Source organism: Thunnus thynnus, chromosome 12 (assembly GCF_963924715.1).
Source record: "Thunnus thynnus chromosome 12, fThuThy2.1, whole genome shotgun sequence".
NCBI lineage: Eukaryota > Metazoa > Chordata > Actinopteri > Scombriformes > Scombridae > Thunnus > Thunnus thynnus.
Window position 1 is genome coordinate 15,964,560 of NC_089528.1, and position 25,470 is coordinate 15,990,029.

Here is a 25,470-nt window from a genome sequence, read left to right on the forward strand (position 1 = left end):
AGGAGTGCTGGTTGCACTGGACTCAATAGGAACTGAGAGGCGACATACACGCCGCACAGAGGGCAGGAGGTTTAGTCCATAACATGTCAATCAGGCATGCATTACAGTACAATTTACACTGCTTGATATAATCAAAAAACATAGTTTTTTTTTTATTTGGAGATACTGAGGTATGTGCACCCTAAACTGCTCCTGTGTGCTGCTAGAAATGCAGCTAAGAAACTGGAAGAAGTAGTGAACATTTTATATTACTCATGTATGCATGAGTTCACTCATTTCAATTCAAACCAATCCAAGTTTTGCTTTTTGTGCCACAAAGGTATATTTTAGTGTAAAAGCCTCTGTGACAAAATGGAGACTGTGAATATTGACTTCTTGACTTCCTTGTTTGTACATGAACTGACAACCACCTCAGTACTCTTTATTTGAAAGCTGTTGTTTGAAAATGAGAAATAGTTGCACTCAAAATACAAAAATATTAATACACATAATAAAAAGTCTCATCTAAAATCAACCACTAGATGGTTACTTCAGGTTAAGCAGAAAACAAGCAAACAATCCCCACTAGAATCACTTTAATTAGCTCTGTTCATTTCATCAGTGTCACTTTACAATATTACTTCATGCATGAATGCGGGCACCATCTTCAATCACTGGTAGCATCCTTGAGAGTCTGGAAGAGGCCGAGAGATGTTGTGGAAGGCCCACTGCAAGATGCCATCGATGGAGGCCTGCTAAGGAACAAAGAACAGAAAAAAAAAAATCACACATGCACGCACACAGTTGACACAAAAGGCCGAGCCCTTGGTGACATCATTTGGTAAACATGCGTGTGATGTCATGTACAACAATGATATCATATAACAACAATCTTTAGTAGTTTATTACTGCAGTTATCAAGTGATCTGAGATTATGTATTCAATTTTGGAGAGAATCTTCATTTTTTTGGCTATTCTGTCAGGACACTAACATTTCCTCTGTGTAAATTCAGCAGAAGTCAACTGAAAAGTGCAGCCCAGTAATAAGTAGAAGTAATATTTCTATCTTACTTCATGTTATGTATTTAACATTTGCAAATGAAAGTATAAAGATCCTTATAATCATAAATGTCCACCTCGTTGAGAGTTTCTCGTTCTTTGACGGCAAAATCCTTTTCACAACCAGTACCAACGTGCTGTGAAACACACATAGCACATACAAAATAAATACAAACATACACTACAATACGGTGAAGTTAAACATCACTTGCAGAAAAGACAAACTAGACTGCATCACAAAAAATAACACAATGACATATCGCCCCCCATCACTTGTTTTGTCCTCTACGCTGCATTTCACCATGACAACTCATCTCGATCTATGTGATAAGAAGTGCAGTCATCTTGTGTCCGACATGCTTCATTTAGATCACATTGACATCTGCGGTATGTAACTGAGCCCCACTCACATCTCCCAGGATGGAGTCCAGGTCATCTTTATGGAAGATGGGCTCAGCGATGGAGGAGCTCTGTTCGTGACTGTGTGTGTTTTGAACCACCGGGGCGAGCTGAAAGAACACACACACACACACACACACACAAACAAACACACACAGGAGATGTAAAAACTCAATCATATACACATAATCTATTCAAATTTGTTGTGTGCACATGTGCAGACACACCTGTAAACCTCTGGATTCAGCCTCCTTCTCTGCAGAGCCTCCCCAGGGCCTGGAGCAGGACCAGCAGATGGATCTCCCTCTAGCAAACAGGAACACTGTGAGTGAGTCTTTTCTGTGGTGTATAATGTTACAGTCAATCAATATCTGATCCCCAAACACTTTTACAGATTACAGAGGAAGAGATGCAGACCCTTAGAGAGACAAACCTAAATTAATTATTCTTGCTGTGGGATGTAGCATTTTATATCATGTGACACCTATAAAACATTGAAAAAACAGCAAACATTTGACGTAATGATTTCTAATAAAATGAATTATTGTACAGAAGCATGCAGGAATAAGGTTGAATAAATGGTGCAACAATAGATGGAGCTTTCATTTGTCGTCTGTATCTCTGGTAACATTTGGTAAAAGTCATTGATCCTCATTTACAATATACATTATACTGCATACCCTGCTGCAGGCGGTCCATTTAAAGTCCATTAGGCACCATTAGCTGGATAATGGTCGTCGTAAGCACACACCCTTAGTGCACATTGTTGATCAATACTAACATCAAGAGCAATCCACAGGAAGTTCTTTGCCAGGAGGGAAGTACGTTCACATTTTGTGATGTATAGACATTGAGGCTAAAATTAGGGTTTGAGATAAGTAGATGTCTTACTTGGAGAAGTGGCAGTGTACATGGTAGCACTTCAAACACTGGAGGCAGTGAGTCAGGTCTACTCCTCCAAGGTGACAAACAGCACATACCTCCCTCACGCTGACCAGCTCTCCACCTGAGCACTGGCAACACGTTTTATACATTTTAGCAGACAAAACAATAAAAAAAAAAGAGTAGAAATAACTGAGGGAGAGGATGTCATTCAAACAGAATTGATGGCAAAATGAAGTCTACCTGGTTTCTGCCACTGGTGAGAGAAGAGGACGACAGTGAGGAGAAGAAGGAGACGTCTATGATGGAGTTACTGGAGCTCGTGTTTGTCTGCTGAGGCTGAGGAATGAGTGGCTGTCATATAAAATATTATAATTATGGTCAATATTAAAACTTGTAGAGCATCAATGTCATCTAAGACCCTACAGAAGTTATACAGAAGGCAGGACTGATGAAATTTTATTGCACAACCGTGAAACATCAGCCATCATTTATACTGAAAACATGACAATTACTGGAAATGCGAGGGGTTTTTCAGGAAGCAGATGATCCATAGACACTCATTAAGTCATGAATCAATCACTATGATCAAAATACCAATTATAATCTAACAATACATTTATTAAAAAAGATTTGTCAATATGTTCAGTCTATTAAAATGTTCTTACTATTGATTTTCCTCCAGATACTTACTTGTAAAGGCTGTTGGGCTCTCTCTTTTTTCACTACGTTGCCACGGCACCACTCACACTGCCATGAGCCACTGCAGATTAAAAAAACTTCATGTGACATTGAAGCTTTTTTTCAGAGCAAGAGGTGAAAAAAGACACCCTTAAACCCACAAACTGTAATATATTGAGACAGATACAATGCAGATAGATAGATAGATAGATAGATAGATAGATAGATAGATAGATAGATAGATAGATAGATAGATAGATAGATCTTTGGATTTGGCACCTTGGTATAGATATGAGTGGAGGGTCCAGGCAGGTCAGATGAAAAGCTTGAGGACAACCATCACAACATATCAACTCCCCTCCATCCTTACACACCGCACACTCGTCATCATTATAGTGAACCTACACACACACACACACACACACACACACACACATACATATACAGTACATATGATATACGAAAACAAATACACAAAGTCAGACATAAGCTATGTGACTATGGTTAGGATTGAGTGGATGCTGGGACCTCTACCTCTGTGTTTGTCTCCCCCTTGTGGCGAAATGTGGTCCTGGCAGCTTTGGGTGCTCCATTCATGTCTTCTGATGTACCACATGAATAAACCTCCCCTCCAACTTTAATGCACTTTCTGGTATCCCCTGAAGAATGACAAAGATTTTTAAAGGAATTTGCATGAAGAGTAATCGCTATTATACCCGAATATTCAGTGCTGAGAAAAAAAATGTCAATACAGTGGCACTTCTCAGGTCTGTTTTTGGCCAAATTTAACAATTTAACAAAGAAATACAGCTTGTTTTTTCTCAGTTAGTGTTTCAATAGTGTTTAATTAAAAAAAATCATATTCAGTTTTATCAAAGTTTGTGACCACAGACTCAGGAATGCAGATATTAAGCCAGTGGCTTACCATCTGATCCAAACACCTGCTTGATATGGATCTTCTCTCTGGATTCATGGCTGACTGGCGGCTCACTGGAGGATGACAGGGTGACTCCTCGCTGGACTGAGGAAGAAATTGCCGCACCTGAGGCAGAATTTTGGTTCGATTTGTAATTACTATTTCCAGATGGTAACTGCAGGGCTGGAGCTTCACTCTTCACTCTGTACAGCTTCACTTTACTTCCTGGAGGAAACACAGAAAAAAACAATTTACTGTCTTCTTTTTCTACAGATGGTCAGGCTACTTGTTCATGAATGGACAACCACATGCTTGTAAAAGTAATTGTTGCACTGCCTCCAATAGAAATAGTTAAAAAGTTTAATTTCATTCTCATTGGCCACCAGGAAGTGAAATTTGATTTTCTTTTTTCTTTCTTTTCTTTCTGTTTTTTAATCTATATTGTTGGAAAGCAGAGTCAAAGCAGATGTATTATGAGAGAAAACCTGGTCCGTCACTTGTCTTGGCATGATACTGCGTATGTTGATCATTGGAGTTTGTCCCTCTGTCCTCGTGGCTCCTCTTCTTGCTGTGAGGTGTTTTGTGACCTCCGGAGGATTTCTTCTCACTTCGGGAACCTGCAGCATCCCTTTCTATCAGCAATGATACATAATAATAAAGATTCAACTTAACATACAAATTATTCTGAATGTCCTAAATAGTTGTAGATGGATTAGTCTGCATTTGGGCACAACCATGGAGTTAAGGTTTTACTGCTGAAAAGCTGAAGCTAAAAAAAGATCTATCTAAACAAGGCTGACAGAAGGAAGATGGAGCAAAAACTTGTAAAAGCTTGTTTCTTTTCCCAACCAAATTACAGACTGCTTGAAACAATTTGAATTAAATATTCATGATTGTTCAGAAAAGTAACATATTTAAAGTAACAGAAATTGTTTGTATTGTATTGTCCGTTCTTGAGCTTATCTCACAGTAAACTCATGTGTCAAGTTTGGGTTCACTTGACTTTAGAAGCAGGTTTGTTTTGGTCGATTTGGTTGAAAAAAAGGGAATATGTGCAGTAAACTACTCAAAGTTTTGAGTAAAGTTCTGCTATATACGGTTCAGTCAATGATTAAACAGAAAGACATTTAAAAGTTTGACAGATATTTTGATGAAACGTCCTTGAACATCACATACTAGAACGCAGGTTAGTGAGCAGCGTCTGCAGCTTGGGGTAGCTGTCCAGGTTGTAGTCTTTGGTCAAGTTGCTCCAGAAGGCCTGCACGGTGGATCTGCTCTGTTCCAAGACCCAGGACAGGAGGGAGTACATGGCCTTGTGGATCCCTTCTCTGCCCTCCTTCTCCCGAGTGTCCTACAGATCCACACAAACAGAAAGAGGTTTATAACTCATATAAAAATCCAAATAAAACCATGTTGTGCATATCAGGGTTATACTGAGATGAGCAAACTGCCTTCAGTTGGCACAGTTCTTGATAATAAAAATATACATTTCTTTGAGGGCTACAAAGGATTAATGAAGGAAGCTGATCATACTAAAAAGATTTCATTGCCTCAATGTTTTGTATGGATGCTTGTAAAGAAAAATGAGAAATCAGTAAAACTATTTTCATACAGTAACTTAAACTGATCAAACACGAAGTTCTTACTTCAGTTGAGATTTCCAAAGTGTTTCTGTGACTCACCTTGAGCAGTTGCTCAGTGATGATGTTTTTGTCTGCCAAACCATAGACAAGAGGGAAAGGGTCGTCTACAGCCATCGCAATGTCGGTACGTAACTCCTTCAACAGGGAGCGAAGGTTTGTGTCTCTAAAAGCCTCCACTCTGGACATGATCCACTTTGAGAGTAAATGAGATCCAAAAAGACGAGGACCTGAGATCATACAAGTGGTATTTTGGACGGAAGAGGTGTGTCCTTCACAAAGAAGGAAATATTGTACAGGTGCATCATTTTATATTGACTGGGTATGTGGGATATCTTGAGTCATTTGTGTGTAAAAAATCTTGTTTCACATGATCCAGTGATTCCGCTTTTAACGGAAGCACACCAACACATTCACATTCACACAAAGTCATACTAAAAGTGGAGTTCAGCTGTGATGCTAATAATTTTCACTGGCTTGTAGCTACACACAGTGAAGGTTTCACACTTGAGGAAACCCAAGCGAGGCCACCACAACACCTCTTGTCTCTGTGGAGTTCATCTGTCCAGTATTAACTGCCTCTGTCCGTCTGTTGACCCCTGGGGGGATCAAATGACGTGGTGTCTGTCCAGGGGAATACCTGTCCTCTTACATCAGGAGAGCTGAGTGTAAGCGAACTGACACGCAGCGTCACAGTGACAGTTTTTTTCTTAAAAGGTTCTTTCCAACTCAACTTCCCCTTACCTATCAGGTTTTCAGACACTGACTCACCACAGGGAGCTCACAGGATTGGTGTGATAATTACAACTTTACAATAGAAAAGAGGAAATTAACACAGTAAACAATTGATTGATTGAATGACTGCGATGCTCTCAGGAACTGAGAATTGCTGTAACTGTATCACTTTTTTCTAATTAAGTAAAGGGTTCAATGAGGAACCACAGAGTTCCCAAATCAAAGAATATTTTGCCTCAAAATGGCTCAATGTTAGATTTGTACAGAACATAGACCCTTTTATGTTCCTATGCTTTTTGACTTATAACTTCTGGAGAGATGAGCTACAGTGCAGTGCCTCTGCATTCCCATTTTATGCCAACCTCGGTTGTTAGCACTCTTTTTGATTTAGATATCTGTCTTGCATTTTAATAGAATAGTTTTGGGAAATATGCTTATTAGCTTTCTTGCCAAGAGTTAGACAAGACGATGGATACCACTCTAATTAATGTCTGTCCATTCAACACTGAGCCAGGAGATGGTTAGCTTAGTTTAACACAAACACTGAAGAAAATCTGCCTACCAGCACCTTTAAAGCTCACTAATTAAAAAGTTATATCTTATCTGTTTAATCTATATAAAAGCCAGAGTTTAAAAACAAGTTGTGGTTTTACAAGAGTTATGCACAGACTGTTTCTATTTCTTGGTTGTGAGACTTTTTAGCAACCAACTGAGACTGCAGGATTTTGGACAGACATTAATTCTTGGCAAGAAAGTGAAAATCCAAAATATTTAACTATTCCTTTAACCATTTTTTTTAGCCTGAGCATTTCAACATATAGTATTATATGTGTGTGAAACACATTATGCTCTAGTGTTGGTTAGATGTCTGTAAAATGTATGCCTCATTGATCTAATTGATAACACTGATCGACACCTTGGTGGATCACAAAGCAGCATAATATGGGGAACAACTCCATGCGTATGCCTTCTCTTAGGTTTTAGGAAATATATTTAAGCAGCTTGGCCAATGAATAATGAACCAAAATTAAATTTTAAATATTAGCAGTTATGTTACTTTCCAGTATTTTATATTTGAATACAAAAGAACGTGTTCTGCTTGTAATTCACAAAAAGAGCAAGGACAACTTTAGTTGTTTTTTGGAACAGATGGAATATTTTTATCCAGATGGTTAGAAGAAGAAATCCGTCAGAACAGCGGTGAATGTTGTTCAGTGAACCTGCTGGGTTTTTCAAAAATTAATGAGCTTTTTTTTTTTTCAGAAAATTGCTTAACTCTGTGACTCAGGTATAATTCTAATTCATGAGAGGCACAAACTGGAGCTAACCAAAACCTTTTTCTGTTTCAGTTTCTCGGTTTTTAAATGCTACAGGGATGTAAACCTTTGTATGAGGAGTAACATTCTTTATATTAAACCAGTAAAACCAGAGATAAAATGCAAGATAGCATTAAATAGAGTAGACCATTTTGCTACCAGGTAAATGTTGATGGTTAGGAGAGTGAAGCCCTTTAATCTGTAATTTATTAATCATTAAACATTATTACATTATTCATACTGGTGAACAAGGACCACTTCTACAGAGGGACGTTCACAACATACATATTACATATTATATACAGTGCAGTGCATTACAGTGGATCGTTATATGTGTATTACCGGGATGGAGGGATGGGAACATTGGAGGCAGAGAGGGAGAGAGGGAGAGAAGGAGAGGGGGGGAGAAGGAGAGGAGTGGTTGGAAGGAGGGGGAGTTGTGAGAGTAAGTTGTCTTTTTATTACTTCTTTTTTTTTAACCACAGTACAGTTTGTTCTATAAAAGTTAAACCCATAGAGAGAGAGAGTGCCACATTTTCACAGCTACTGTTAGGTGAACCTACTGGAAGTTGAACCTTGTGGGAATATCAAATGAGATAACGTTCGTCATGAGATGCTATAGAGAGATGCTATAAAACATTCTAAGATAGTCAACCTCCTTCCAGAGCGGGAAGACCCTGGAGGGCAGGCCAAAGGTCAAAGGTCAAAGATCAGATCAGCGTGCATGCGTGCTGCAGACATTCAAACATGGTTCGGCCATTTAGAAAAATGGCTGACCACCCCACACTATTTCTCCTTCTATGTTTAGGCATCGTTTTTGGTGCTTTCCCTTTTTATATATAAAAAATACAAAACATAACAGCGAAAAGAACTCCGTTGGTTGTCCCATTTTTCTCCCTTTTTCATTTTTCCAAAACTGTTTTTTGTTCGTTTTCGTTTCGACGTTTGTTTGTTTTTTGTTTTTTTTTTGGTTCTTCCCTTCTCTCCTCCAGTCAGTTACATATTGACAAAGTATACAATATTTTACAACTGAACAAGACTGAAAGATAACATTTGATTTGTCCAATCAGATACAAGGCCCGGATGCTATATCCAATTAGAGAAGTCAACTGGAAGCTAACCAGTAGTAAGCAACACAACAAGCCTATGGTGTGAAGGGAGCTGTCCAATCGCAGCTCTGCATTAACATGAGCACCCGCCTTCGGGGACAGTCGGCTCTGCTGGTTTGTCGAGCTTGATGTCAATCACTGGGAGTTGTTCGGTTAAGGAAGAAGGTAAATATTATGATCTGACTATTCTACAAAACATAAATCTCATTTCATATTTTTGCGTCAATTAATTCACCTTTATCAATAAATTATTAAACATGCTCTATCACACATTCTCAGCATGTGTCACTTCCCAGACAACCACTATGTGGTGCTGCACCAGTACATCCACACAACCATCCTGGCTTGGTGCATTTCTTCTCTATTAAGCAAAAAAGATTAATTGGCTGATGCCTGAGTAGACAGTCAGTAGGCTGGGCTGTCTGTTTGTACTAGTGCCAACAACCACTAAGAGATTAAAAATAAGCTGCCTATTTCTCGTCTGTTTGGCTCTCGGCACAGTGAGTCACAGCGGCTGTAAAGGATACTGCCTTCAGGATTTGCATCGTCCAAGCTTTCCATTCCAGGAAGGGCTGCTGCAACCCGACGAAACAGCTAGAAGATGAGAAGAGAGGAGGGAGAGGACAGCAAGAGTAAAAAATGCAAAATATGTATTTCATATGTCCTGTATAGACTACAGAATATCATGTGTGTTTTATGTACACAGTAAATTGTTTTATCTATGATGGGTGTAATTTTGTATCATGTGATCTCCTAATTGCAGGTGGAGCTGTCATTTTTTTTGCATGTTCATGTTTGCCTGATGCAGACTTTGAATGTCGTAATGTTGCATCATTAAATTTTTGAGCAGTGAAGGAAGAATTCAGATACTTTACTTATGTAAAAGTAGCAATACTACCAAGTAAAAGTATGACAGTGTTATCTACAAAATGTATTTAAAGTATCAAAGGTAAAAGTATGCAATGCAGGAAAATGTTTTACACAATTATTTATTAGATTATTTGATTATTATAATGTGTAAGTAGCACTTTACAGTTGGAATAGGTAGAGGTGCCACTAATTTTAACTATTTTATTTTAACTATCTGTAACAAATCATCATTTTGAATGTAAAATCTCCATCTGTGAAATAAATAATAACTTAAGCTGTCAGATAAATGTAGTGGAGTAAACAGTACAATATTCCCTCTGAATTGTAATGGAATATAAGTAGTAATATAATGTGGAATTACATGGAAATACTTATGTAAAGTACAAGTACCTCCAATTTTTACTTAAGTGCAGTATTTGAGTAACTGTGATTAGTTACAAGACGCCCCTGCAGCCTGCAGTTAGGACGTATACTACATTACCATAATTGCAATGTCAGAGCTTTGACTGATGCCAAATGAGGCAAAAAACGCCAAAAAAAATCTTAAAAATGTACTTAGTCATTTTCCAGCTCTGCACTTTGTCAGCATGCAATGTTGAGTCCTTTTTATGCAACTTTTGTTCTACACATGTACCTAACTTGGGTTGGATGTGATCACTGTTACACATATTTAGAGATAGAAATTTTATTGATTCACTTTGGTCGCTCAATCACCTTGGAGAAACACAAAAATGTCAGAGAATCTGAGAGCAACTGAAGCCCACAATGCCGTGAAATATGGTGAAACTGCAGGAATCACCTGTTTGACATTGCAGCCTGTCTTGGCACTGGTCTCGATGAACATGACGTTCAGTTCTTTGGCTCTCTGCTCTCCTTCCTCGATCGTGATTTGCCTACAGGAAAATTGAGCCAGACTCAGCATCTCGACATTAAAAATGCTAATTTATTCTAGACTGACTTGTTTCATTTACTGTAACAAGACCACATTAACTGTAGCTATATCTTACAGTCAGCTATAAACTATGTCTATGCACCGTATGTCTATACATTCTCACCTTTTCTCCTCCAGATCTGTCTTGTTACCGACTAGCATGATTATGACATCACTTCCTCTCTCTGTCCTGACATCATCAATCCATTTGCAGGTCTGCTGGAAGGAGTTCACATCTGCAGAGGCCAGACATTAACTTTATATCCAGTGTTTTCTTTTAACCATTTTGTGCCTCTTTACTGCACTTTTACTGTATTTTAGGCAGAAAACTGGTAAACAGATCAACACAGCACATACATGGATACATAGATACAATACATTCATGCATATACAAGCAGGTTTCTGCTCACTTGTAATGTCGTAGACGACCACAGCTACTGTAGAGTCTCGTATGTAACTAGGAATGAGGCTCCTGAAACGCTCCTGTCCTGCAGTATCCCACAGCTGCAGCCTTACCTGCATTTGTGCACAAAAACACACACCTTCACCATCTGTTTCAATATCGTACTACACACTCACACACACATACATACGGATGTAAGGCCCTGTAAACACACTACCAGAAGGATAAGCCAGTATCAGCTTGTGTGCAGGCTGGCAGAGAGAGAGTATAATATCCTGACAAAGAAATAGTATTAATACTAGCTAAAGTAGATGATCCAGGGAAAGGCTATGACTTCTTAGGGCTAGAAAAGCCAGAGCACCAAGCTATTACTAGCAGAAATAACCTTTGGATAATCATGTTAGGCTGTGAAGAGAGCAGTAATTAAGCAAATCAAATCAAGGATTAGTCAAAACAGGGTTGAAATTGGGACATTCCTTACTCAGGATTTTGACTAGCAAAAAAGACACAAGTATACTATAATTCATCTCTACATGTGAATCTACATGAGGATTTTAAATGACAATCAAGGCTCCCTACTGTTCGGTCTTCCAGGTACATTGTCTTTGATAGGAAGTCAATTCCAATGGTCGCCTGTGGTAGAGAAACAATAAAAGAGGGGAAAAAAATAATCAGTAGAGTCCAGACCTTAAAAGCTAAATGTCTCTCTGCACCATCAGTTGTTACCATCAGTGTTTAAGAGATGAAAAATTTAAAAAGCTGTTAAGAAAAAAAAAAGGCAATAAGCACAGAAATTGAATCAGACTGAAAAACTAATTTCATTTGTATTGCCCTCAGGGCTCAGTCAGTCAGACTCGTTACCTAACTACTGCGAAAGGCAAGAGAAAGAATAATATATATTCTCTATTTAAGATCCTAATATCACTATACTAACATCTTCTTTTGCGCTGACAACATTCGAATTAGGACATCATTTATGCAAACGTGTTTTACATGGACCCTGACTGTAATTTTTGGCCCAAAAACACTCATTGTAACATTATTCAGTTGTTAATCAGTCACTATTATACCATAGAAGGCTTAACATGTTGTACAGTGTGATTAATCTCATTATTCCTTTTATTCAGACATTGGAGACAGTCGAGTTTTAATAAAATATGGCTTCAATCAAGGACAAGTGGTAATAGAGACTCCCCCATTGCTTCTCAAGCACATTTATTGAATATATTTGTATTCATACATTACATTATTCTAAATATCTTTATGTCTTCTGATTTTTTTGGGTTCTGGATCTGGTCTGAGTCTCACCTGATATGTGTTGTCGAAACTGTCATACATGAATCTAGTGATGAGAGATGTTTTCCCCACTGGAACAGAGCACACAGATGTTGATTAATTAGTTTTAGTTCAGATTGTTAGACAATCTCCAAACACACAAATAAACAATCATATGTTAATTCAACATAATGATACGGTATATACATATGTGTCACAGAATGACAGTAAAGAACAGACAAGATCATGCTATCCAACATTCGTCCACTGCTGCTGTAAACATCACTATCAAACTGATCAAAAATCAAATCAAAATCAAAAAGATGAAGGAAAATATCAATATGAAGATCTAAAAATCCACAGTGATGTCTTCAAATGTCTTGTTTCATCTAAAAAAAACACCCAAATCCCAAAAGATATTTAAATGATACAAATGATACAAAAGAAAAGCAAATCATCTCCTGAAATCAGTGAATTTTGAGTTCTGGTTGATTTAAACAAATGAATCATTTCAGTCATTAAATGTGTTATTGATCAAGTAATCAATCCTCCTTTATTCTTGGGAGCATGAGTAAGAAAAATGCTCTCACTGCACAACTGAGAAAACAGAGGTCTGGTCCAAAAATGATCCATTATTCAGCAAGACAGACATAAAATACATGATGATTTGAGATATTCAGCAGTTTTCAATAAGCCGGATTGGTGACTTCTCAGAGTATCAAGGTGAGTCTACAGCAGCAAGCCCCATTTTTTATTTACTTCCCACCCAGCACCATCTTTAGCACCATTTTATATCAGATCTACAACACAGGTGAGGACAGGACTTGTGAGGACAGACAGGCCCCGAGCTCTCGTGCAGACAGCAGTAGTTCTGAAGCCAGCGATGGGCAGTGGCCACCAACAGGCCTCGATTCAGCACCATGGACAGCAACATTGCAGTACAGGCCACACAAACACACACAGGGAGGCTTTCACTGAGCCAACACACAGCCTTCTCACAAACACACACACACACACACACACACACACACTCACACACGCACGCACACACAAGCATCACAATGTAAGACACAAGCACCAGTTTGTCACATTAGACCCTAATTATGTGCATTCTGCTCTTTGCGGTTGTATTTTACGGGATATGGGATCCTCTGCTGCCACTCTGGATGTCTGATGTCTGAACACGTATTCAGGCTGCTTTACAGCGCTAAACCATTATCGATCAGCACCTCCTGAATTTGTGCCATCACATCAAACCACAAACACAGCCATTCCCACAAAGAATAGATGGATTATTGAATATATAGTATAATGTTATGGCGCTGTCAAGACGTTTTTATTTGATTATTTATGGGACCGAACCGGAGACTGCGAGGTTCAGAAATGCTACAGACATCGCCAGCCTAGGGTGTGTCCCGAACTGACACATGGGGGACTGTTTATTATCTTCTCTCACGAAAAAAAGAGAAAACGAGTGGTGGAAAAAAGACAAGAGACACTGTCATGTAATGAAATAAAGGATTGTTCGTGTCAGAAATGAGCGATGTAAGTGTTATAAACGCGTTTTCTGAGGGCAGGCTGAGCATTATTTGTCGGTCACTGCAGCACATCAAAACATCCGAATTCATATCGCCTGCTATGATGCGAATTATGGCAATATGCGATAAAAGGATATGTGTTACAATGAGCATTCATTTTTGATTGATCATAATGGTCATTATGTTTAATCCGAGGGTGCAATTTATATATATGCGGGGTTTTTTTTCCTTTTCTGTTTTTTTTCTCCCTCGGTTAATCAAATTTTCAGCCACAGATTGTGCCAAGAGCTACGTGGGCGTCAAATAACCCAAAGCCAGCCAGCACATCCTCTGGATTCAGTTGAAACTTTCAAAATCAACAAAGATTACATACATGGCCTTCAACATATACGCATGTTTGGCATCGGAGGAGGATAACTAAACCTCCCCAAGCTCTGACTCACCGCTCTGCTCTCCCAAAAATACGAGTTTAAATTTCCTCAGGGGGTTCCCCAAATCTCCTCCAGCTGACATGGTCGCAGATAAAGAGCTCAACTTGGATTATTTTATATGTTCTTATCGGTCGGCGGCTCCTCCGTTGTGGGTGCGCAGGGGATCCTCTTCTCCTCACAGACTGATGGGAATGCAGCTCAGCGTCCTCCTGTCAATTTATGGAGCTTCTGCGCCTGCGCGACCTCACCTATTTCAATCCTTCACCTTTCTATTGGACCTGAAACTAAATTCTGTTTTTTTATGATATAGATATTCGCTAATAAAAAATATATGAATGTTTCGTTGAGGCAAACAAAATGTTTAAAAAGGTAAACTCAGTGGTGGAAATAACGAAGTACATTTACTGACATATTTACAATTTTGAGGTATTTGTACTTGAGAATTTTCATTTTATGCTACTTTATTCTTCTACTTAACTGCATTCCAATACATTTGTTTGAACATTTGTTTGCTGTAGTTACTTTATAGATTAAAATATTTCCTGTAAGATATATCATCATCTTCCAAAGTAAAATACATTGTTATAGATGAAAATTCCCACATATGAAGTAGTTCAAAATTGGAGCTGAAATTATTGTTAGTTTAATTGTTCGATCAAATTGTCGATCAACAAAACACAATTGTTCCTTGACCAACTGCAACATGACAATACTACTTATAGGTTTATCAATAATAATAATAGTCTGTTAATGTAGTAATATAACTAATATAAACCTGAAAGAGTATTTTTATTTTTGATACTTGAAGTACATTTTACTGCTCATACTGGGGTGTAAACAAACCACAAGAATCCTCTGAGATTTTCATCTTTTCTGTGACCCTGCTCTCAGATTACGAAAAAAATCCTTTCTGGTCACTGAAGCTACGCACAGGCCTCTCTTGTGCACCTCGAGACCTGGGGAAGGGTGTGTGTGGGCAGACATGAGTTTAGGGTATTAAAAGATCAAATGCATAAGTTAGAGGTTTTTGTGTGGTGATGAGTGGAATTTGAAAAAGACAAAACCTTTTTGAAAATAACTATCAATTCATTTTGCAATAATTCTACATCAATAATGCATTCTCAACAAAATTTTATTCAGCTCCTGTCCATTTGCCAAACTAAGCACACCAACATGTCATCATTTTCTGCAAAAATGTCAAATTTAACATTAAGACTAATGTTCAAAGTCAAACAGCTCTGCCTCCTTCTCTTTCCAGAAAGCAAAGCTGCGGTCAATATATTTACAAATGTCTTCATTGTTGAAACAGGCAACGTCTGTGTCACTACAACCCTCATCTGGAGTAGCAGTTTGAACTATAACCTTAGGTACAAGTCTGGAATCTGGCAACAGTGATGATGGCGATGATGATGGTGGACAGCGGCACAGTTTCGAGTCCCCAAAAAAGTGAACTTTGATGTCCTCGAAGCCATCACTCCACTGTCGCCTCCCGGCCTGGATTTCCTGGAGAACAGCCTTGTGGAAGTCCCGCACCTTCTCCCACGGGTAACTGCCGACATGGTCAAAAACTTCAAAGCAGAGGAGATGCCTCATCTTCCTCTCCTCAGACGACAATTCTTGCTCTAAGATGTGGAAGTATCCCAGCATGAATAGATCAAGGGTCAAGTTATCATGGGTCATTGCAACACCATCCACATCTGGCAGGAATTGCTCTGGGGAGTAGGTTACCTGAGGAGAAGGATTTTGCGAGGTGTTAGAGGAGGACAAACAAGATGTTTGTGCATCTTTGAGTTCTAGTTTATTCCTCCAAGAGTTTAGCATCTTGTCCACAGCACCTCGCTGTTGGCAGAACTGAAACATGGAGGTGATCCTCTGTTGAGGCGGTGCTGCTGTCACTGCCTCCTGTCCCTGTCTTTGCCTCGCTGCTCTCACTGAAATAGCATAAGCAGACTTCTTCCAGTGGCTCAGGAACAGCACTACAATACGCTCCTTCCTTAAGCTGGTAGTCTCCATCACAGGTACAAGTTTTTTAGGAGAATCATTGTGGCTAACCTCACAGCTGAGGCCTGTGTTGGCATTCTGGTTGTTTATTCCTGAAGCTCCGACCACTAATTGGTTCTTGAACCCCTGGCCTCCTTTCACAATTCCAGCAAAGGGATAAATACTTCCAATCTGACGTTCAAAGTTGGATCTGAGGTTTCTGACTGACACCCCAGACTGTTGGATCTCCCTCTCCACCCTTTCTCTCCGTGTTTTGCTGTAGCTGTTGCTCTCCAAACGATGGCTAAAAGCCGACGCCATCCCTATGTGAGGTATCCGACATCCACTAGAGGTCTCCCCGTGTACTGGCACCATCTCTTGGCCCTGTTGCACCAAACCCTGGCTCAGGTCAATTCCTAAGCTATCCCTTACCCCCTTCATCCCGTCCATCATGCCTTCCACTATGCTCCTCTCAGCTCTTTGCTCTGTGGTTTGGTTCAGATTAGCCACCAGCACTGACATACTCTTGACAATCTCTGAGACACGACTGCACCACACTGGCAGGGTCAGACGACCTTCTGCATCCATCTGCTGTAGGACATCTTTGTTAAGGGAAATGTTTACAATAGGATCAGGTAAAATCGCTCTCAGTTCTTCGGTCAGCCTGGTCAGCTCCAGCTCATAGGCCTGGTAGCGCTTCTGCAGTGACACGTTCTCGATTTGTTGATGCAGGTACACCAGGTCATCTTCTGTTAGGAGCTCACCAAAGGGCCCCAAGACTGCATTATGGGCTTGGGAGTACTTCCATTCATCCACATCTGTGTAGCCATTAGGCATGTCCTGTTAGAGGGAAAAGTAGATTGTAGTGAACAGGCCTGAAACGTTTCATTTGGACAAAATCATCTAGGCCAGAGCATCATGTTTTTGCAAAAAAAAGTATGTCTTGTAGAAGGAAGCAGGTTTCCTTTACAGTATCACTACTTTCTGTTTTGATTCACTACCACATGCACATTTTTAACCATGCTTGCTGTGTGGCTCTGTGGATGTCAATTTGACACTGTCAGCCAGTTAGTTGAAATGTTGTATACACATTCACGGCTCCCAGTGGAAGAATTAAGTGATTTTTCCTCCAGCACCATCATGATGGTGCACAGTTTCGGTTTTTAGTGAAATTGCCCCTCAGGATGAATTGTAATAACTTGTGATCACCTGAGTTATCCTCTAGTACCAGGTGAAATTTAATACTTTAGTTTATGACTAAATACTTGCAAAAGTAATGACACTCCCATCAGCCTCAGGTAATTATCATTACTTTGAGCTAATTAGTGCTAATTAGCAAATGTTAACTCACCTAACTAAGGTGAACATAATAGACATTGTACCTGCAAAGAATTAGTATGTTAACATTATAATAATGAGCATGTTAGCTGATGTTAGCATTTACCTATAAGCCCCACTGTGCCTAAGTACAGAGCCTCTAGCATGGCTGTATACTCATAGTCTTGTTTTTATGTTATGTTGGAGACTTTTTAAATTAAAAATATTTTAAAACATATACAAGCTCTCCACTGTGATTTAGACTGTATCTTCCTCTTCTAATCCTGCCAAAGATGATCATACAAATCAATTTGTGCTTATTCATACATATGTTACACCTATCAGGTTGTAGTGCTTTCTTGCATGTACAGTACAAATGTATAGCTGAGGAGTACCTGTCTCCTTTGTTCCTCCTCATCCTGCAGTCTGACCTGCAGCTGCCGCACCATCACCTGTCGTTTCCACTCTGCTATGGGGCGACCAGCTTCATCGTGAGTGGGCACCAGGGAATCGATGTCAGCTAGGATCACATCGACGATTGGTACCTCCTCCAACATCTCCTCACTGTCAAGCCTCTGTCAGCATTCAACAATGTAAGACAGCCAGTCAATGCTGAGCTCTGCACCATGCAAGAATAACTTGATAATCATATCATACAAACCCCATAAGGCTTACAATTTTCTAATACTCTTTATGTCCTCTGAAGGATTACATGAATGATTATCAGCTATGCTAATATCATAACCCAAACACTATTGGCACCTAAAGGTCATGACAAAATGAGGCAGAATGATGCAAATGAAGCTCCACCCAATTACAGCCTGAGCAGAGGCCTTTTAAGCCATTTTTTAAAAACCAAAAACACAAGAGCAAGATTGTCAGGAATTAATTAGAACAGTGTGTTTGTCTGTTCTAATGTAAGCTGCCAATTTAAGCATGCTCAGTTAACTGGCTTGCTACCTAACCTAGCATTATCATATTAACAATAGTAGCTCTGCAGCGTGTGCTGCTTTAGATTTAATGATTACTAGGAAGGCTGAAACCTCAATGTTTTATGCTAAGCATAGATTTTACGAATTTGGTAATAAGCCAGGTCATCTCCTGGCCAAAGAGAGAAGGGAAATGAATATTATTCTATCCATTAAGGACAGTACAGGTAATACATACTAATACATCTCAAAATATTAATAGAATTCTGAAGAATTTTTACCAAAAAATGTACTCCTCCAAATGTATTGCTTCAGATGAAACAATGAATACTTTCCTGGATGAAATGAACCATGCCAGTATGTCTGGGGACCAGAGGGCCAGAGGGAGAACATCTGCAGGCTTGTTACAGAGGTCGAAGTTGTAAAGGCTATTTATTCATTGAAGGGAGGTAATGCACCTGGCCTGGATGGATTTTGCTCAGAGTACCAACATTCCTTTGATCAAGGTCATTTACCACCTTCTCTTAATATGGCTAGTATATCTGTTATACTTAAAAGGGCTAAGTATCTGATGAATGTGGCTTATACCACCCAGATAGCTTAATTGGGGTTGATAGCAAATTATTATCTAAGGTATTGGCCAAGAGACTAGAAAGTCTGCTACCAAATCTCATAAATCCAGATCAAACAGGATTTATCCACAATTGAATCTCGGCATCCAACGTCAGAAGGCTTATTAACATTATTCAGTTTGCTAAGCAGAGAGGAAGTAAGTTCCTTGCTGTAACGTTGGATGCCGATAAGGCCTTCAATAGGAAGGAATGGGGTTATTTGTTTAACGTCCTAAGGAAGTTTGGGCAGGGAGATAATTTTTTGAGATGGATACAAATAATTTATTATGCACCAGTGGCTAGAGTAATTACTAATGGTCTAAAGTCTGAACCTTTCAGACACCAGACAAGGTTGCCTGCTTAGTCCACTATTATTCGCAATTGCTCTGGAACCTCTGGCTGCAGCTATCAGGCTGCATACTAAAGTTAAAGGAGTCACAATAGGCAACATTTTGCAAAAAATCGCCCTTTACACTGTTGATATTCTCTTATTCCTGTCATCACTTGAATTATCAATTCCAGCCATCTTATCTATTTCAGAAGAGTTTAGTACAAATATTGGGGTATAAGATGAATTTGGAAAAATCTAAAGCCATATTAATTGGCAATACCTCTGATGTCAAAATCATAGGGGGCTTTCTGTTCAGATTGACTAGGTTGGGATTAATTTATTTGGGTATAAAAGTTTCTCTGAACCTTAAAGATCTATGGAGATTAAAAAGAAAAGAATTTGACAACAATGGGTGGCCTGGGACTGCCTAATATTTTCTTTTATAATTGGGCATGCCATGCCTGATCATTATGGGGCTGGTTGCATTCATACCTTAGCTCAGACTTCTGTATACATTTCTGGGCATGCATATACTTCTCGCCTTGGGGCGTTCTTGTGAATATTACACAGAATATCCCTACAGAAATTAAGGCTAATTCAATGATTTATAATTCTTGTAAAACTTGGCAGAATATTACTCAGTTTACAGACAGAAAAGAATTTACATTTATGTTATCTCCGCCCTTGGGGCTTAAATCTTTGAGTACTGGAAAACTAAAGGTATCAAGATTGTAGGAGGAAATCTCATGACATTTTCTCAATTACAGGGGGTTTAATTTACCTAAGGAGCATTTCTTTGGATATTTGCAAATTCGCCATTTTATCAAAACACAAACTTTTCCATTATCTGATATTCTGAAATACAGTGCTATATAATCATTTCATTTGATCCAAAGAACCCTAAACATTTTATTTCTGTTTTTTATACATAGTTGTACACTGTCAACTCATTCTGTATGGACAATATTCAGTTCAAATGGGAGAAGGAATTGTTGATTGTGTTAGAAGAATTTTCTATCTACATTTCACAATTTTAGAATTCTATAGCCAAAGAAGTTAAGAAAGAACCAGGCCTCTTTTTGTTGAATCTACCTGCTAAAAGTGCTCTGTTTAAATGGATTAAGGACACTCCTCCTACTGCCACAATGTGGTATAGAAAAGTCTTTAATGTGTTTCCGCATGAAAAAACTAAATCTGTACTCAAAGCAAATGTTCCGGAATTCATAAACTTGTGGAGGCCTTTCCTGGATCAGCTTTGTGTTGAAACGTACAATACACTAATGAAGGGACACTGAACTGTGACCAATGATGAACTGATGATGGGCCAAAAAACTAAAGTCTTCTAAGACAAGGATATATGGGATGGGGCTGGACTTTCCTGGATGGTTTTGTGCTGTGTTTTTTGTTGTTGTTGCTATTTTGTTGTTTGCTTTTTTGTTTTTGGTGTTGTTGCCACCAACCCCCTGCCTCATGTGTATGTGATTAACCCTTTTAGTGTTTTTTGTGCCTGTCAAGCAGCCTATATGGTCCCAAAGTTCAGCTGCTCCTCCCACTTCCTGGCTTCTTCCGTGATCCTGATTGGTGCGTCACCTAGTCCAGCGCTCCAATCCAGATGGTTTGATTGGGGAATTGAACCTATAAATGTCTGGCCAGCTTGTCAGGCCACCTGTGATTTGATGTGAGCAGCTCACCACTGTGTCTTTCGAACTGCCTTTACTAAAAAGTGTTGAATCTGTATAGGTTCCATTTCAATATTAATTGAAGTTCTAGTTAATTACCTGGGGACTGGGCCAGATAAAGTCTTTGCTGATTACTGATAACTCACACACTGAGCATCTTCAATGTTTAGACACACTAGGTGCAGGGGTGCTGTTTTGACTTTTTGGTCAAATAAGAGTTAGTGAGGTTTTATTTTTGTTTTGGTTTCTTTTAGATAAAGATAGGTGTAGCGCTTGTTTAAAGAGCCCTCTTTTGGTTATATTTGGTTATTGATTTGAACAGCACTCACGGGCCCTTTTCCTTTGTAATTTGTCTTGTGTTTTCGTATTCAACAATCTAAGTTCTTTGTCAATAAATAAATGTATTTTACCAACTAAATCTGGTTTCATGTTGCTTCCCTTTCCCATAATGAGCTGGGTCATAACAATTATCATAAAAAAAACAATAGTAGCTCTGTCCTGCTTCTCATTTGATTTGTGGAAGTTTCCCCTGCAGTAATTTGGTATACTAAGGTTTCATTATGTTTGCTAAAGTTATCGGTTATTCCTCATTCTCAAATCCCTTTTTCTTGTTAAAGTGAAACATTATAACAATACTGTTGTACAATACTGGCCTTTAGACACATGAGTCTAGCCGCAATCTTTTCATACTAAATCATGTATATAGTCATCAGGAGCATATCTCTTGCAGGGTTCTAGCTTTAAAACTGCTGGAGACATCAAAACTTCTAGTCCTCAACCATTTCTCAGAGTTAGCATTAAATAGCTAGCCTGCTAAAGCTAAAAACAAATCTGCCAGCAACACTCCTTTTTTAGCCGACAAACTAACTAAATTCTCATTGTACCGTAAACTGCATACAGCACATGTTGTGCTAGACTGGACAGCTCAGGCATAGCAGTAACTAATAGTAATTAGTAACAGTAACTATTAGGGGCGGTGCTTAGCAAATGGTAATTAGACTCACAAGTCAGTCTCTAAATGCTTCGCTCATAGAGACTGAGGACAATCTCCCAGGTTTTGTTGTTAAAACTGGGCAGAAACCATTTTAAAGAGTTTTTTTAAAAACCTGCATTGCCGAACTAATCCAAAGTCGTTGGGGTGTCCCTTCATATTGTGGCGGTGACATGCAATTCACTACAGAGGAGAATGGGGGGAGAACATCTTTTCCAGTAAGGCATGTCCTTGACAAAATGTAAGGGGTGAGGGTTTGTTAGCAGCCATTCTCGCCACCATTCAAGCAACTACCATGCATTTAGTAATCCCCAGACTTCAGTAGAATGTCTGATATCGCGAGACTAATGGTTAATCAGCCACAAACCTCTGCATGGGTGCATATGGTCTTTAAAACATATTATGATGCAGTTTTTGTAGTTATGAGTATGTTACAAACTTAATACACAAAAAATCTGTTATCCATGTATGGCACACTTGTATGTAAACTGGCAACCTCAAGGCAATATCAGCTGTCTTTATTGCTGTCAAAGTGATTTGTTTGCACCTTTTGCAGATTACTTTTTTGTCTTGAAGGCTGTAGCTGGCTCACCATTTGTCCAGTGAAGACTGCAGTGAAGCCGGCCTGCCTCAGTGACTTGATAGACTTCATCTGGGACATCAGAGTGAGATCCCTTTCTGGCGGCCTCAGATGGCTGAACGATGTCACCACTTTAAATATAATGTATCAACAAAAGTCAAAAGTCAAAACATTTATATTATAAACAAGTGAGTATTTCTCTGTTTAGACAGACAGTACCAGTTATGTTGGTTTACCTTCAGTTAAATTCACTCAGACGGACAGATGTGATCTTAGATCAAAAACTACATTTTCACTTTTCACCATCCACAACTTTGAGACATTGATACAATGTTGCACACTCTGGGCCCTCTCACTGTTAATCACCTGAGGAGGCCACCTGTATGTGCTGCATGGAGCCTGTTGTGTGTTTTTTTGAGGTGGCAGACAGAGTCTCAGCAGAGGAGGTCATTGCAGGAAGTGGGACAGGGTGGCGAGGCAGGGGGAGCACCTCCTTCACTGGCTGCTGGGAACACACATACAGCAGCTGTGAGCCATGCTTAAAGGGACAGTTCGCACAAATCATACAGAAAACAATATAATTTCCTACCTACCACAAATAGTATATAGACATTACTTTTGATTGTTGATGTTTTGTGATTTGGGTGATATAATCAGACTATAACAAAGTCTTTAGCTTTTATTGTTGTGTTTGATTAAAGAGTCAAGTCTAGACCTGCTCTATGTGAAAAGTGCTCTGAGATTACTTCTGTTGTGATTTGCGCTATATAAATAGAACTGACTTGACTTGATTGGTCACCTTGCTGTTCTCCATGTTGATTCTGCTCATTCACTGATGTTTCGAAGCAGCAGGAGCTCCTCTTTCTGAGAATGACAAGAATAAAACAATAGATACATATATATATATATATATATATATATATATATATATATATATATATATATATATATGTGCGCAGAACCCTCAAACTCCCAGGCCTCTGATAGAGGACCCAAGCTTGAGGAAGACACACCACCACCCCCCCACCCCCCCATGGGAGGGGGTTGAGAGGGAGATTTTTTTTTTTTTTTTTTTATAATTCTCATGTTGTCTGGCAGACGGTACAGGAGTCTGAAATGCAGGACCTCAAGGCTCAAAGACAGTTTCTACCCCCAGGCCATAAGGCTAATTAACACCTCCAAGCCCCTGCCCCACATAACCAAAGGATTTAATGCAACTTTGCACACACTGAGCAATTTGCACACATTTGAACAATATGCACACCTCGTTTGTCATTTTGCACATCCTTTTTATATTGTTCATAGCATAACTGTTATCATCTTGTCTTCCTCAGTGTGTATGGATGTACGTGAGTGGTGGGTGGATATGAATGTGTGGCTGTGTGTGTGTCTGTATACATTTGCCTACAAATACTTTTAAAATACTTTATTAAACTTAGTTACTAGTATATTTTAAATAGACTAATTGACAGCACTAGGTAGAGACATAGCAAACTGCAAACATAGCAAAAACAAGAATTTCATTGCATTGATAACTTGTTTTTTTCTGTATATGACAATTAAACCTTTTGAATCCTTTGAATAACAACAACAACATACATGTAAAGTGAGCACCACCAGGAGAGCAATGAGACACAGAGCATCACCCAGCAGCATTACATAGCTACTGTATAAACGGTTTGAAAGTAATCTTCTAAGAGACTGAGACCCCCCTGATGACAAACACAAACACATGCTTAACGTAAAGAACACAGGCTATGGCTGCTCTTGGAGCAGAAACAACAAGTGGTGAAACAGGACCCTGGTCAGTGAATGCAGCGTATTGTATCCCACACGGAGTGCAGGAGAAAGTGTGTTAAAGTTTGGAGAGACATGATATCCTGCTTCAGGTAACATTACTGATTCACAGGATTTTTTCACAAGCTCCATGCCATTCAATAGCCAAGATACTACAAGGACAATTGCAATGTTTCGCCCAATTAAATGTGAACCATAGCCCAAAAAGTCAGATGTCTTCTGAGTGGTAACTTTGTAAATGGTATACGCATAAAAATAATTACCACAATGTAGATAAACCTAATTTATTAAGTACACTAGTAATATCTTCAATTCACCTACAATTAGGGATAGCTTGCAATATATTTTATATATTTGTGTGCTTCTAATCCATTTATACCTCTTTATTCCACCTGTTACTGACAGTTATATGCAACATACTTGCAAGTAAGCCTATATAAGACATAAACACAGCATCACCTGTCAAATACATCACATAATTATGTTCATTTTGTTTACAATGCGTCATATGTCCATCTATGTATGTATTTTGGTATGTATGTTTCCCTAAATTCTAGGACTCCTAATTTTTCATTCAAACTAACTATAATTACAGCTTGCATTTCATTATAAATACATGCAATACTTACAATATGGTCACGCAGCACCAACAGTGTGACGGTAGATGAATGCTAAAAGGTTTCAAAAAACAAGGATCAGGCAGAAAACCCTGAAGCTGTTGTTTGTCTCTTTACTCTGGAGCAGCCAATAAACACCAAGGCCAAGGAGCAGCACCGCCTGGACCCAAACCTCAGATGGGGGGCCTTCTTACTGTGCATAATTAAAGAGGTGGGATAGGGTGACCTGCACCTGGAAGTATAGAACAGTAGCTCTGTGAATGTATGTAGGAGATAACGTACTGTAAGCTGATGTATGTGCACGCTTATGTACACCTTCTCACGTGCTCGAATGTGTGCGTTAGTGTGTTCACACTTACGACACAATACGACAGTCTCAAACCAAATGTGTGGCTTTGGTGTGATAAGGAGATTTTGTATTTGAAGTATAATTGTGCTTTAGAGGGTATAAATGCTAAAAATTTGGTTTGATAA

The 25,470-nt window shown here is 39.1% G+C and overlaps 3 protein-coding genes across 3 annotated transcripts; all 3 read right to left on the reverse strand.

The window, feature by feature from the left end:
* Positions 1–530: 530 nt before the first annotated feature.
* Positions 531–5,745, reverse strand: aire (autoimmune regulator). The gene is made up of 12 exons (XM_067604722.1): positions 5,599–5,745; positions 5,093–5,267; positions 4,402–4,548; positions 3,926–4,141; positions 3,535–3,659; positions 3,280–3,401; positions 3,013–3,082; positions 2,563–2,673; positions 2,329–2,450; positions 1,665–1,743; positions 1,449–1,547; positions 531–734 (listed from the first exon to the last, which is right to left on the reverse strand). The coding sequence occupies exons 1-12, from the start codon at positions 5,743–5,745 to the stop codon at positions 651–653; spliced, it is 1,497 nt and encodes a 498-aa protein (XP_067460823.1). The 3' UTR covers positions 531–650.
* Positions 5,746–7,770: 2,025 nt separating this feature from the next.
* On the reverse strand, positions 7,771–14,368 carry rab6bb (RAB6B, member RAS oncogene family b). The gene is made up of 8 exons (XM_067605828.1): positions 14,177–14,368; positions 12,229–12,287; positions 11,500–11,553; positions 10,928–11,033; positions 10,642–10,753; positions 10,386–10,479; positions 9,244–9,310; positions 7,771–8,854 (listed from the first exon to the last, which is right to left on the reverse strand). The coding sequence occupies exons 1-8, from the start codon at positions 14,244–14,246 to the stop codon at positions 8,790–8,792; spliced, it is 627 nt and encodes a 208-aa protein (XP_067461929.1). The 5' UTR covers positions 14,247–14,368; the 3' UTR covers positions 7,771–8,789.
* A 1,011-nt stretch (positions 14,369–15,379) lies between these two features.
* Positions 15,380–18,039, reverse strand: espnlb (espin like b). The gene is made up of 3 exons (XM_067604723.1): positions 17,857–18,039; positions 16,629–16,984; positions 15,380–16,490 (listed from the first exon to the last, which is right to left on the reverse strand). Exons 1-3 carry the CDS (start codon positions 18,016–18,018, stop codon positions 15,380–15,382), a joined length of 1,629 nt encoding a protein of 542 aa, XP_067460824.1. The 5' UTR covers positions 18,019–18,039.
* Positions 18,040–25,470: the final 7,431 nt, after the last annotated feature.

What these genes read in the sequence shown, in the direction of transcription:
- aire (XM_067604722.1), bottom strand. Translation starts at nt 5,745, where the DNA reads ATGTCCAGAGTGGAGGCTTTTAGAGACACAAACCTTCGCTCCCTGTTG. An exon ending in TCACTGAGCAACTGCTCAAG is followed by an intron (nt 5,268 to 5,598) that starts GTGAGTCACAGA and finishes GTGGATCTGTAG; the next exon opens with GACACTCGGGAGAAGGAGGG. An exon ending in GCTCACTAACCTGCGTTCTA is followed by an intron (nt 4,549 to 5,092) that starts GTATGTGATGTT and finishes CATTGCTGATAG; the next exon opens with AAAGGGATGCTGCAGGTTCC.
- rab6bb (XM_067605828.1), bottom strand. Translation starts at nt 14,246, where the DNA reads ATGTCAGCTGGAGGAGATTTGGGGAACCCCCTGAGGAAATTTAAACTC. An exon ending in GTTTCGACAACACATATCAG is followed by an intron (nt 11,554 to 12,228) that starts GTGAGACTCAGA and finishes TCTCTACCACAG; the next exon opens with GCGACCATTGGAATTGACTT. An exon ending in ACAGATCTGGAGGAGAAAAG is followed by an intron (nt 10,480 to 10,641) that starts GTGAGAATGTAT and finishes ATTTTCCTGTAG; the next exon opens with GCAAATCACGATCGAGGAAG.
- espnlb (XM_067604723.1), bottom strand. Translation starts at nt 18,018, where the DNA reads ATGTTGGAGGAGGTACCAATCGTCGATGTGATCCTAGCTGACATCGAT. An exon ending in AGGAGGAACAAAGGAGACAG is followed by an intron (nt 16,985 to 17,856) that starts GTACTCCTCAGC and finishes TCCCTCTAACAG; the next exon opens with GACATGCCTAATGGCTACAC. An exon ending in AATCTGAACCAAACCACAGA is followed by an intron (nt 16,491 to 16,628) that starts GCAAAGAGCTGA and finishes GGAGACCTCTAG; the next exon opens with TGGATGTCGGATACCTCACA.